This window comes from Propithecus coquereli, unplaced genomic scaffold (genome assembly GCF_000956105.1).
Source record: "Propithecus coquereli isolate 6110/MARCELLA unplaced genomic scaffold, Pcoq_1.0 Scaffold232, whole genome shotgun sequence".
Lineage (NCBI taxonomy): Eukaryota > Metazoa > Chordata > Mammalia > Primates > Indriidae > Propithecus > Propithecus coquereli.
The window spans coordinates 3,427,521-3,440,065 of NW_012147864.1; the positions used below are offsets into that span (position 1 = coordinate 3,427,521).

A 12,545-nucleotide genomic window follows, 5' to 3' on the forward strand; every position below is an offset into this window, starting at 1 on the left:
CGCACCACGCCCTGGAGGGTGTTAGCTCCCTGCTCAAAGGCAGCTCCTGGGGGACGCTGCTCCTGCGGACCCCCAGCCCCGGGAGGTCCCCCGCGGGGGTCGCGCTCGTGTCTAGGGGACCTAGAGAGGGTTAGGGTTACCTTGCCCGGGCCTGCCCCAGCCGGTGGCTCACGCGTGCCACCTGGCGGCCGAGCCGGGCCGCGCGCCCCCTGCCCGGAGCTGCCGGGGCGCCAGGGTCCGGGGCAGGAGACCACGACTTTCACCCAAATTCTCCCCGTTCCAAGGGCTGTAAACGCATTTTTTGTTTAAATCCTGTTTTCAGACTTGGCCCGGGGCCGGCAACCGCGACCCGCGCTCAGGCGCTGCGCGGACAGAGCTCGCGACCCGCACTGAGCCGCCCGTTGGATATTCAAATTCGGGGACCCCAAAGCGGCGGGGTCAAAGGGGAGACGCAGGCGTCCATCAGAAAGCATTTAATTACGACGCACGGAGCGCCAACCAGAGACGCGGCGGTCAGGGCGCCGTCTGCTCTCCTCGCAGTGTCGCCTTCAGGCCCGTGAGGTCGGGACCTTGCTATTCCTATTTGCACATTAAAAAAGGACCCGAGAGGTTTAGTCACTTGGCCAAAAACGCCCAGCAGGGAAGGCCCAAGGCAGACCCCAGGCTCTGGAGCTACTGTCTTCTCGCAGAAGGCCCTCGGCCTTGCAGGAAGTCGCCTCCGAAGACCCAATCCGCCCGCGCGACCCCCAGTGCCCCAGTAAGCAGAAAAGCCCCTCCAACAGGGCAGGGCCCTCCCCGAAGCTGGTGCGCACGCGCGGGTCCGCCAGCCGCTGGCCCCCGCGCAGGCACCGCTCTAGCCCACGCCGTGCAGTGGTCCCGCGCCTCGCTGGTGATGACGCACATCCGGGGCGGCTTGGGAGGTAAGATGGCGGCGCCCATGGAGGTGGCTGTGTGTACGGACTCGGCGGCTCCGCTGTGGAGCTGCGTCGTGTGGGAGCTGCACTCGGGCGCCAACCTGCTCACCTACCGCGGCGGCCAGGCGGGACCCCGCGGCCTGGCGCTGCTCAATGGAGAATATCTGCTGGCGGCGCAGCTGGGCAAGAACTACATCAGCGCCTGGGAGCTGCAGCGGAAGGTGCGGCGGCGAGGGCCAGCCGCTGGGCTCCTTTGTTGGGGAGGAGGGTGCGCGGGGTGCCCGGGACCAAGGTCGGAGGAAGGGCCAGTGGAGGGGGTGGGCCGCACGCGCCCTGAATCAGGGTGGGGAGGTCTTGGTCAGGGCGCATGCGCAGGCCTGGGGGCTTTTGGAGGGAGGGAGGTGTGCGCCCTGGGGCGTTTGGGACCAGCGGGACACTCTGCGCACGCGCAGAGCTGTGGGTGGGCTACGGCCGGGGCAGTTAGAGGGGCTCTGGTCTCCAGGCAGCCGGCCTTGCGCATGCGCACATGTAGAGCTGAGGCGAGGCTGGGGTCCCTTGGGGCGACTGCGCACAGGGGAACCTGGAGCGCGAAATTTGATTAAGGATGCAGTGTGGGGTTGCGTGGATCTCGTGGCTTTGGAGGAAGAGAGAAGGTCTGAGGTCTGGGCACCTCCTGAAGGGGTAGCCCTAGCCCAGGAGACTCATACATTTGTAGATCACAAAGTGTGGCACAGACCTTCGTCATCCGCCCACGAATCCACCCCCCTCTGTCAGCAACCCCAAAATGCAGCCCCTGAAGCTGCCCCATCTCCCCCCTGAGATCTCTTGGGGCAGACTCTGTGCTGTGGCATCACCTGGTCAGACCCACACACAACCTATGCAGTGTACCCACTTTAGAGAGGAGGAAACTGAGGCTCAAGGTCATAGGTTGGATGTTAGGAGAGGAGGGATTAGGGCCCAAGCCTACTGGCCATTGGGCTCTCAGGCCCCAGAGCCCCCCTGAACCCTCTCTGGCCCCTCTACCCCCAACACTGGCCTGCTTATGTCCTCCACCTCCAGCCTTCAGAGCCTGCTGTGAATACCTCCTGGACAGACCGTGCATTTCCTCAAACCACCCTGTTCCCGACTCCTTTCTAGCGCTCGGGAGTCTGGTGCTCTAGACTAACCAGCTAGGTACCCCTGGGCGTCCCCTCCCCTCACCACCCTCCACTGCCGCTGGGGCCCCATGTCCTGCACGAAGCTCACGAGGCCTGTTGTGTGTCCCTAGGACCAGCTCCAGCAGAAGATCATGTGTCCCGGGCCTGTCACCTGTCTGACCACGTCACCCAATGGCCTTTACGTCCTGGCGGGAATTGCAGAAAGCATATATCTGTGGGAGGTAAGAGGATCGGTGCACAGGGGTTTTCACATAGGACACACCTACCTCGAGAGGGAGCCCACCTGAGTCTCACCTTCAGGGCACCAGGAAGCCACCATGAGGTTTAGATCCCAGGCCTGGGTCACCTGGACCAGTGATCGCTTGGGGGCCTCAAGACCCTTGCGAATCCCAGAGAGGCCTAGTCTTTAAATGGCCATGAATGCTCACCACGCAGAGTGCAGGGCAGCCTGGTCCCTGGCCACCCAGCTCTGTCCTGGTCAGAGAAAGCTGGTTGGGTGGTACGAAATGAGTGGGCATGGAAGCGTGCCCATAAAGCTTTATTTGCAAATTCAGACCTCCGTGGGGCTGGGACTGCAGCTGCTGGGTTGGCTCACTGGCCATGTTGTTACGAACTGGCCGTTACAAACTGGGGGGAGACCTGCCCGCGCCCCGTGTGGAATAGGGTGGACAGTGCTGGACGCCTCCCCCAGGGCGCTGCCCAGGGAACTGTGTGCCCAGCTGTGAGGTCTCTGAGTGACGCGGTATCCAGGGCTTTTAAATCTCAGTCTATGATTTTGAAACAAGGATGCAGTTGCTTGGGCACAGAGGGAAACTGAGGCAGGGAGCCATGCCTCACAGGTTGCCCATCACTATAGAAGGCCTCATCTTGGTCACTGACAGCCCGGTGCGAGGGACACAGGTAGAAATGAAATGGCTCATGAGATGATGGGAGGTGTCCTAGTTCCTGAGGGCCTGTCTGTGTGCGGTGGGGCAGGGTGCTGCCTGGCCGGGGCTCCCCCAGCCTCCTGGAGAGTTTTTGACCCATATGAGCTGTGGCCACAAGAGGGCACCCTACATGGCCAGCCAGAGGCCAGAGCTCAGGCCAGGGGTGGCCTGGCTGTACCTGCCACCGTTGTGGGGTGCAGGTGAGTGGAGAGAGAGGTGTGAATCCTAACGCAGGGCTGTGGGCTCAGCGGCTGGTCTGTCCCTCTTGCTGGCACCTGGTGACAAGGACCTCCCGGGGGTGGGTGTGACAGGCCCCATGCTGGTCCCAGGCCTCAGACTCCGAGACAGTAGAGGTCACGTGAGCTGGCCTCTTCGCAGTTTGGGGTTGACCCGGAACCCATTTAATCTGGTACCATTCAGTCCTCCAGTCCCCTGAGTTAGGCCTGTCTTGCAGGCCAGGAAACCCAGGCCCGGGTCGGGGGAGGTGGCTTGTCAGCCCCCGGGGGCTCCAAAGGCACAACAGAAACATATGCCCTCCCAGTTCTGGAGACCAGAAGTCCAAAATCGAGGTGTCCGTGGGGCAGCGCTCCCCCACCTGCCTCTTCCAGCGCCCGGGGCGGCCAGCAGTCCTTGGCGTTCCTTGGCTTGTAGACGAGTCACTCCAGCCTCTGCCTCCATCGTCACATGGCCTTGTGTGTGTGTGTGTCTGTCCAAACCTCCCTCTCTTTACAAGGACCCCAATCGCATCAGATTCAGGGCCCACCCTGCTCCAGCCTCATCTTAAGCAATTATGTCCGAAAGACCCTATATCCAAATAAGGTCACGTTCGCAGGTTCCAGGAGTCAGGACTCGAACATGTTTTGGGGGACGTACAGTTCAGCCCATAACAGCATCTCTCCCCACCCCGACCCTTCCCGGGCATCCTGCAGTAGGTTTCTCCTCCTCCCACCGCCCCGGCACCTGCCAACATCCCTCTTTCTTAGACTGAACCGCCAGCCTTCCTGCGGTGCTCGAGTCACCCACGCCGGGGGCAGCACCCCCAGCCCTCTGCCAGCCACTGTCACAGCCTGCCCACAGGCGACTTCCCATGGTGACCAAACAGTCCTGAGGAAGACCATAAGGTCAGCCCGCAGGTCCTAAGTGCAGCCGTTCCCGAGGAACCCACGTGGGAAGCCCTGTGCCGCCTCTGCAGTTGGTCCTGGGCCAGGGGTCGCCCACTGGGGCGACCCCATGCTGTAGTGGCAGTGGGGGGTGCTGGGAGCTGCAGCCCTGTGTCCTCCCCTGACCCAGTGCCCCTGCCCCCTCCCAGGTCTCCACCGGGAACCTTCTGGTCATCCTGAGCCGGCACTACCAGGACGTCTCGTGCCTGCAGTTCACGGGGGACAGCAGCCACTTCCTCTCGGGGGGCAAGGACTGCCTGGTGTTGGTGTGGAGCCTCTGCAGGTAGCGCCCGGGACGCGCAATCCGGGGTCCCACTGGGAAGCCGTGCACCGAGGCGGGGGCAGAAGGGGGCTGCGCCTGGGGGCTGGAGTGCAGAGGACGGGGCGATTGTCCAGGGGCCTGGCTGCCTGCGTCGGGGTCCAGGATGCTGTGGGGCCCATTCTGGAGTTGACTCGGGTGAGGTGGCAGATGCCGGGTGCAGGCAGGTGTGCAGGCAGTGAATGCAGGAGGACCTGGCCTGGGGGCCGCACCCCTCCCCTGCCCTCCCCTCCTGAGCTCCTGCGCCTCCCCCAGTGTGCTGCAGGCCGACCCCTCCAGGATCCCGGCCCCCCGGCACGTCTGGTCTCACCACACGCTCCCCATCACAGACCTGCACTGTGGCTTTGGGGGACCTCTGGCCCGGGCGGCCACCGCCTCACTGGACCAGACTGTGAAGGTAGAGCCCGCCCCACGAGGTCTGTGAGCCGCAGGCCCCTGGCTGGGAGCAGTGACTCGCCGCCTCCCCCGCTGCTGTCCGTGCTCCAGACAGCTTGTAATCCCCGATGCTCTCAGCCCAAGGACATCCCCAGAGGGCGGACAGTGCAGGTCTCTGTCAGCCTGGAAATTCCCACTCAGCCACCCGCGCCTGGCGCCCTGGCCAAGCCTGGGGAAGTTTGAGGGCATCACTGCCCTTGAGTCTTGGCCGGGGGTCCGGGGAGGGAGACCCAGGGGTCACTGGCCCAGGGAGGGAGCCCCGTTTCAGGACAGGCCGACTGCCTCAGCCCCAGAACAGCGTCTCCCGGTGGGGGCTGGCCCGGCTCGCAGTGCCCGTGCCCCGGCCCCTGTGCCCACTCGGCCCCCACGTGCCCCTGCCCCGCAGCTGTGGGAGGTCTCCTCCGGCGAGCTGCTGCTCTCGGTGCTCTTTGACGTGGGCATCATGGCCGTGACCACAGACCTGGCCGAGCACCACATGTTCTGTGGCGGCAGCGACGGCTCCGTCTTCCAGGTGGACCTCTGCACCTGGGTGAGTGGCCGGAGGGCGGCGTGGGAGGACTGGACCCTGCGGGTGCCAGTCCCTGCTGCTCACCCCCACGTGACCCCCACAGCCCGGGCAGAGGGAGCGGAGCTTCCAGCCGGAGCAGGACACCGGGAAGGTCTTCAAAGGGCACAGGTGGGGACTTGGCCCAGGGCTCCCAGGTGTGTCCTGGGGGCAGGGCGCTGGCACCCTCCTCAGTGCACCTGAGCAGTGGGACTCTGACACCTGCCTGTCCGCCCCAGGAACCAGGTGACCTGCCTGTCAGTGTCCACTGATGGCAGCGTGCTGCTCTCGGGCTCCCACGACGAGACCGTGCGGCTCTGGGACGTGCAGAGCAAGCAGTGCATCCGGACAGTGGCGCTCAAAGGTGGGGTTCGGTGTGTCCCCGCGGAGGTGCGGGAGGGTGAGGCGGGGCCGGGGCGGGGCCTGACCGCTGCCCGCCCCCAGGCCCCGTGACCAACGCCACCATCCTGCTGGCGCCCCTCAGCATGCTGAGCTCGGACTTCAGGCCCAGCCTGCCGCTGCCCCACTTCAACAAGCACCTGCTGGGCGCCGAGCACGGCGACGAGCTGCGCTGCGGGGGCCTCACCCTGCGCCTGGGCCTGCACCAGCAGGTAGGGCCCCTGTGGGTGCCAACCCCCCCGGCCCTCGGGAAGAACCCCCAGCTCTCACCCTTCCCTCCCTGGGTTCTGGCGCCCACGGGGCTGGCTCCACCCTGGCCGAGTACCGGTGGGTACGTCCTGCCGAGGGAACGGTGACGACGAGGTGGCCTCCACACGCCCTCGGTAACCATGGTCACTGCAGTGCGGACTGGAGGCTCCGGAATGTTACCCCCCTGCCGTGACCCTGGAGGGCCAAGCTGCCCACCCCACACGCCCGCCTTCCTTCCGTGGGCGGCTCCAGGACGCTCAGTGAGCTCTTTCTGCAAAGGGCCAGGGCAGAAGGGTTCCTGTCTGGGCTTCTGAAGGTGCAAAAGCGGCCCTGGGTGCAGGGGGCGGGGGTCCTGGGGGACCTGCAGTTCCCCAGTGCGCTGGCGCCGCCTCCCAGCCCTGCACACACTTTCCATCTGTGGGGACGGACCACGGTTCTGGGACGTTCCACGCGGTGGGGGCAGGCCTCAGGACACTCGTGGGAGCCAGTGCGGTGGGCTGGGGCGAGCCAGGGATGGGGGCTGAGGGGTCCCTGGGCTGCCAGAAGCTTCTCGACGACCTTCAGAGAGCTGCCGGCATCCTTGGTGTCTGGTGTCACTGTCTCCCTCGCTGGGCTCCGGGAACTTGGCACTCCTCACCACGCGGCTGCCTTCCTACGTGAAGTACAAATTGATTTTTTAGCTGAAGGGCGCCCGTCCTGCAGGCCCCGCACCCAGGAGATGCCGTTCTCTCTGCTGGGAGACCTGCGTGTGGCTCTGTGTCTGCCCAAACCCGCAGGCAGCAGGGACAGAAGCCGCCCACGGTCTGGCCGTCCATGTGGCAGCCTCTCTTGCCACCTGCTGGGCCAGGGGCATGAGCTGGACTGGCTGCTGGCAGCGTGGGGAGGGGGCACCTGAGTTCCAAAAGTGCTGGGACCCTCCGGAGCGAAACCGGTCTCTGCCGCTCGGTGGCGTTTTGTGTCCTGGCCCTGCCTGCTCCAGCGGGGCAGCTGTGGCTCCGGCGGTTCGTGGGAGATCGTGGCCAGGCCTTCCAGCGGTGCCACCCCCTGCCTGGTTCCCTCCCTGACCCCAGGGCTTCTAGCTCTCTCTACCCCATGTTCCCAGCCGGCCCCACCTGACCGTCCTCATGGGGGGCCTGGCTGCACTCAGGCCGTGCCTTGTCCATTGCTGTGGAATCACCTGAGGCCCCCGGGGGTGTCGGCTTTCCTACAGACGGGAGTGGGGGCACCCATGCTGGGCGGGTGGTCAGGCTGGCCCCCAGCCCCCACAGCCACGTCCATCTGCCCTGCCTGGTCCCTCTGCTCAGAGCAGTGGCCTAGCTGGGCGGTCAGGCTCCCCCTGCGGACTGTCCGCAAGGCCCTTGCCCGGCCCTCTGTTCTGGAGCCTTCTTGACTCTGGTCTGGTCCTTCACGCCCCATGCTGTGCTGTGGCTGGTCCCAGGTGCAGAGGCCCAGAGCAGATTTGAAGAGTTGGGGGCACGTTGTGGGCTTGGGGGTGTAGCCTGCAGCCTTGAGAGGGTTGGCAGTCACCCCCACCCCGCCTCAGTCTCCCCTTCTTTTGGGGGCATCCTAATTAGGATGACGCGGGTGCAGCGCGGGGTGTGAGACAGGAGCCCCGGGGTCACCTACTGGCCCCTTGTGTTGCAGGGCTCTGAGCCCAGCTACCTGGAGCGGATGGAGCAGCTGCAGGCGGTCATGTGCAACACCATGGAGAAGGTGGGCGGGGCTCAGTCTCAGGGGGCGGGGCCTGGCTGGTGTCTGAGGGGGTGGTGCCCCGCCCTTGGTCCTACTCGGGGGAATGGGTGACCCTCATCCTTGCAGCTGGGGTGGGTTGTCCTTGGTCGCCTCTGTCCTCTGACCCCGTGCCCCTCCCCCAGAACGTCCTGGGCGGCCAGGACCAGCTGCGGGTCCGTGTGACCGAGCTGGAGGACGAGGTGCGAAACCTGCGCAAGATCAACCGCGACCTCTTCGACTTCTCCACGCGCATCATCACCCGGCCCGCCAAGTGAGGCCAGGCCGCTGCCGGGGCAGACCCCGCCCCAGGAAGCTCCCCCAGCCGAGTGCAGTCCAGGCCCCTGCGCCAGCCTAGCGGAGCGAGCCTTGGCGGAGGTGGCCCCCAACGCTCCGGGGCCAGGCTCGCCGAGCCACTCTTGTGTTTTCTTTGGGGTTTTTCCTCCTGTGATTGGGTGGATTTGTCTCATGTCACTGCACTGATGTCTTGTGTCACGTTAGGTCATGTTGGTGCTGGTCTGTTTTTAACAAAAGATGACATGAAAGCTATCCTCTTTGGCTGGGTGTGTGCCCCGCGAGGCCTGGTGGCCCGGTGCTCGGGGCCCTCCTGGGGCGGCAGAGGCAGGCCTCAGCTGCACTCCGCCACGAAGAGGCAGATTTTAGATCCAGTATCCAGGGACACTGCCATTCTCTCAAATGGGTCTGCTGCCTTGTCCCTAAGACCAACCCGGTCCCCTGTGGAGCGGCGTCTGAGTGGTGACGGCCACATGGGGTCCCAGTCCACAGGGGGAGATCGGTCTAGAGAGACCCTGGGGGCCGGCCCAGGGGTGAGCAGTGCTCCCCCCACTGCAGCATCTAGCTCTGAGTGTCACAGGGGCCCCTGGTCCTTGCGTGAACCCACCACTCTGGAGCTGGCTGGTGGAGGGGGTGCCAGGTGTGGCCTGGGACTGGGCGGGCACCTTGACAAAGGCTCCCGCTGGCCATGCCTGGCACAGAAGCCCCACTCCTCCCCGCCTCCCCAGGACCCGGCAGCGGCCCCTTCCAGCATACAGTGGCTTGAACGCTGTAGCAGGGCGTTTCTCTAGGAGGAGACATCTGGCCTTCTCAGGCAGGGGGTGGCTCACCCCACCCAGCGAAGGTGGGTCAGGGCCGCGGTCCCCAAAAGGGACATTCCTGTTGGCATCAAGGTTTGGAGGAGGCTGGGCCACCCACCCCCCCACTGCCATGGGGAAGCTGCCAGCTGCAGCCAGCATCTGGAGGCAAGCCCAGACAGCCGCGGAACCTTCCAGAAGCCTGCCCCCGACTGACAGCCCTGCTTAATGGTCCAGAAAATCCATGTGATTTAGCGGGTGCTGTAATAACTGCGGCCACAAGCCAGCCGCCAGCTCTGAGTTCATGCTTTTAGGCTAATGCGTGTCCTTGTTTCCAGCTTCGGGGCTCTGTGCCCTCGTGGCTGGTGGCCCGGCCGGGCCATGCTGCGTCAGGACGGCTGGGGCCTCGTCCTCTCCCTGCCTGGTGTCTGGTGGGCAGGGCGCCACTGTGTTCCCATCCCTGGCTGGGGGCGAAAATGGAGACGTCACCCTGTGGGGTCAGGTCCTCCCACTGGCCAGGCTCTGACTCTGCGGGGCAAGGTCCATGCCCCCTGGGTGGTCGCTGCCAGTCACACCCCAGCCTAGCTCTCTCCTTTAGCTGACCCCAGGTTGCCCCTGTGCCAGAATTAGGTGCTCACTCTGGGGGCCTGTGAGGCTGGGCCCTGCCTGCCGGGAGCGGGCAGGTTTTGGGTGACGCGCCTGGGGGACCCTGTGGGAGATATTGACAGAAGCCGTAGGCAGTAGCTGGCATCCCCACCCCTATCTGCATTGTTGCCCTGGGGGGCTGTTCCCTCCGCCCCCTTCCAGGTGCTCCCCCGACCAGCGCGTCAGTCACTGACCTGAGGTCTGGTCGGGTTAGAGTTCACCTCGCAGCAGCCGGCAGGCCCCACCCCCACCCAGGCCCCAAATCACCTGCTGGCCTCAGACAAGCCGCACCTGGCCCTGAGACTTGGTTTTCTTACCTGTGACAAGGAGACTGTCCCTGGTAGGTCTGCCCGGAGCCCCTGGGAGCTTGGCAGGTGCACGCACCTCGAGATCCTTCGTTTCCCTGTTTCACGTGCACGTTCCGCAAGGGGGCCTTGGACACCAGCCCCTATCGATGCTGGCTCAGTGTCCCCTCCCAGGGCATTGTCACACTGGGGGCACCACCACACAGAACACAGCGGAGGGGGAGATCTCTGCGTAACTTACACGCCTGGTGAGATGGGACAATGGAGACCCCACAAGGAACCTGCTAGGCGCTCTGCAAGCCCGTAAGGAGGAGGCACAGGAAGGCCCAGCAGCCAGTGCTCGTGGCGGGGGGCGGGGGGTGACCCTGGTGTGCTGGCAGAGCCTGAGTATGCGCAGACCATGGCATGCTCCTGGTGGCTTCACACCACCAGGAAATCCAAAAAAACAGAAAATAGCAAGTGTCCGCAAGGATGTGGAGAAAACAAGGCATCCACTGTGGAAAACAGTCTGGCTGTTCCTCAAAAATGAAACCTGGAATTAACATTTGAGCCAGCAGTTCCAGTCCTGGGTTTACGTTCACAGCAGCATAAGCGACAACAGCCGCAGGGTGGGGGCGGCACACGTGCCCATCAACAGGTGAGTAGACACACACCGGCACATCACTCGGCCATGAAGAGGGACACGAGGCTCTGACACAGGCCACAGCGTGGGTGGACCTTGAGGACGTCGTGTTCGGTGAGAGATGCCAGACACAGAAGGACACACAGTGTGAGACTCCGTTTATGTGAAACGTCCAGACCAGGCAGCTCCACAGAGACAAGATGTGGATTCGTGGTCAGCAGGGGCTGGGGAGTGAGTGTTTCATGGGGACAGAGTGTCAGTTTGGGAACATGAGAAAGTTCTGAAGATGGAGGGCGGTGATGGTTGCGCAACCACGTGTGTGTACTTAGTGCCACTGAGCTGTGCACTTAAGAATGGTTGAGATGGTACATTTTATGTGTATTTTACCACAATAAAAAGATTTTTTAAAAAGCCTTCCTGTGTTCACATGTTCAGCCTGCATGGCAGCTGGGAGTAGGAACTCCTGTTGCCCTTCTGTGAATGGGGAAACTGAGGCACAGAGCATGAGCCAGCACACAGCACTGTGGGTGACTAAGCGTCAGCTGATGGCATCTCCAGCCCCGAGCCTGTCCCAATTTCTGCGGACTCTTGCTCCGTCCTAGGAAACTGGCCCCAGGGAGGGGTTAGCCCCGGCACCTCACCCAGAACCAGGGCAGGTTGGGAGTCTGGGGGCCCTCGGGCAGCAAGGGGCCCAGAATCCAGGACCCAGGGGGACACCCTGGTTCCTGGGGTACCTGGCCAAATGGCTGAAGGAGGTGACCTCTCGGTCCCTGGAACGGAGCCACCCAGCCCTCCTGAGTGTCTCAAAATTCAGTCCATTTTGTTGGCTGGTACTTGGCATTTTGTTCATTTAATGGAGTTTTTTTCCTTCCTCTCCAGCATTGGCACCAAAAGGAGATGAGGTTTGTGTGTGTGTGAAAAAAATCACCCAAGTCTAGATCCATTCATCAGAGCTGACGTCCCCGCTGCCAGGAGGGATCTTGGGAGACGCCCAATACTTGCCGCCTCTGCCACCCCGGGAGGACAGGATGAGAGAATTCCATGCGGGGTGCTGCCTGGGCAGGAGGAAGTCCTTCACTCCCTGATTGGGCCAGCCGGCATTTATGAAGCGCCTGCTGGATGCCAGGGCCACGGAAGGACCCCTGGACAGCTTGGAGATTGGTAGACAATGGGGAGCTACAGAAGACTCTGGAGCCATGGAGGAGGGTAATGGAACCAAACATCCTTGTTGGGGCAGTTCAAGCAGCAAGCAAGTATAGAGTACCTACTGTGTGAAAGCCCTGGACACAGAGCAGCTACCAAGCCAGACCCACCCCCGCCCTCCCAGAGCTGAGTCCAGGAGAGGGTCACTAAACAAGGCAAATAAACAAACAAAAAGCCTGTGATGGAGATAATGTCAGCAGTGGGTGCTTAAATGGGGTGGGGGTGTATGTGCATCTTCCTGGGTGGCAGGCAGGGAAATTTTTCCAGAGCAGGGCATTTGGCACTGGGTTTTGAAGGGTGAAGAGGAGTCTTCTGGTCCAAGTTGCCTGCCAAGGGCTGGAAGGCAGGAGATCTACTTTCTAGGTTCCCATCAAACATGCCTCAGTTTCCCCAGGATGCACTCCATGTTAGAGCACCCCCATGGGTTGGTCTGGTTAGAAACTGCTCCCTGGAAGTGGGAGGCTAACCTGACCCTTCTTGGGCCTCCACATCCCTATCAGAGCAGGGGGGAACATTCCCAGGTTGGGGCAGCGAGGGGCCAATTTTAAAGCGCAAAGTCCCTTCCTGGCGCGGAGCCTCCGTTTCGTCTCCAACCTGGCTCAGACCACGATGGGAGTGGTTAGGGGAGCCCAGCCCCTGCCAGGTGTGGCTATCAGCAAACGACCCCTCTGAACCTGCTTCCCGCCCTGGGCACTGGGTCCCACTCCTCCCTAGTGGGTAGCTGGCGCTCGGGGACCGCAGGCCGAGAGGGAGGGAGCGGGTCGGCGGCCCGGCAGGGAGGGGTGCCCGGCGGGGCGGGGAGCGAACGGCTGGGCCAGGTCGCGTTCCCCTCCCCTGCGGTGGCACAG

At 63.5% G+C, this 12,545-nt stretch overlaps 1 protein-coding gene across 1 annotated transcript; it reads left to right on the top strand.

Moving 5' to 3' along the window:
* Nucleotides 1-854: 854 nt before the first annotated feature.
* On the top strand, nucleotides 855-8,374 carry WDR18 (WD repeat domain 18). Its single transcript, XM_012645406.1, has 10 exons — nucleotides 855-1,135; nucleotides 2,182-2,292; nucleotides 4,307-4,440; nucleotides 4,732-4,873; nucleotides 5,297-5,440; nucleotides 5,523-5,587; nucleotides 5,695-5,819; nucleotides 5,900-6,066; nucleotides 7,748-7,816; nucleotides 7,978-8,374. Exons 1-10 carry the CDS (start codon nucleotides 893-895, stop codon nucleotides 8,107-8,109), a joined length of 1,332 nt encoding a protein of 443 aa, XP_012500860.1. The 5' UTR covers nucleotides 855-892; the 3' UTR covers nucleotides 8,110-8,374.
* Nucleotides 8,375-12,545: the final 4,171 nt, after the last annotated feature.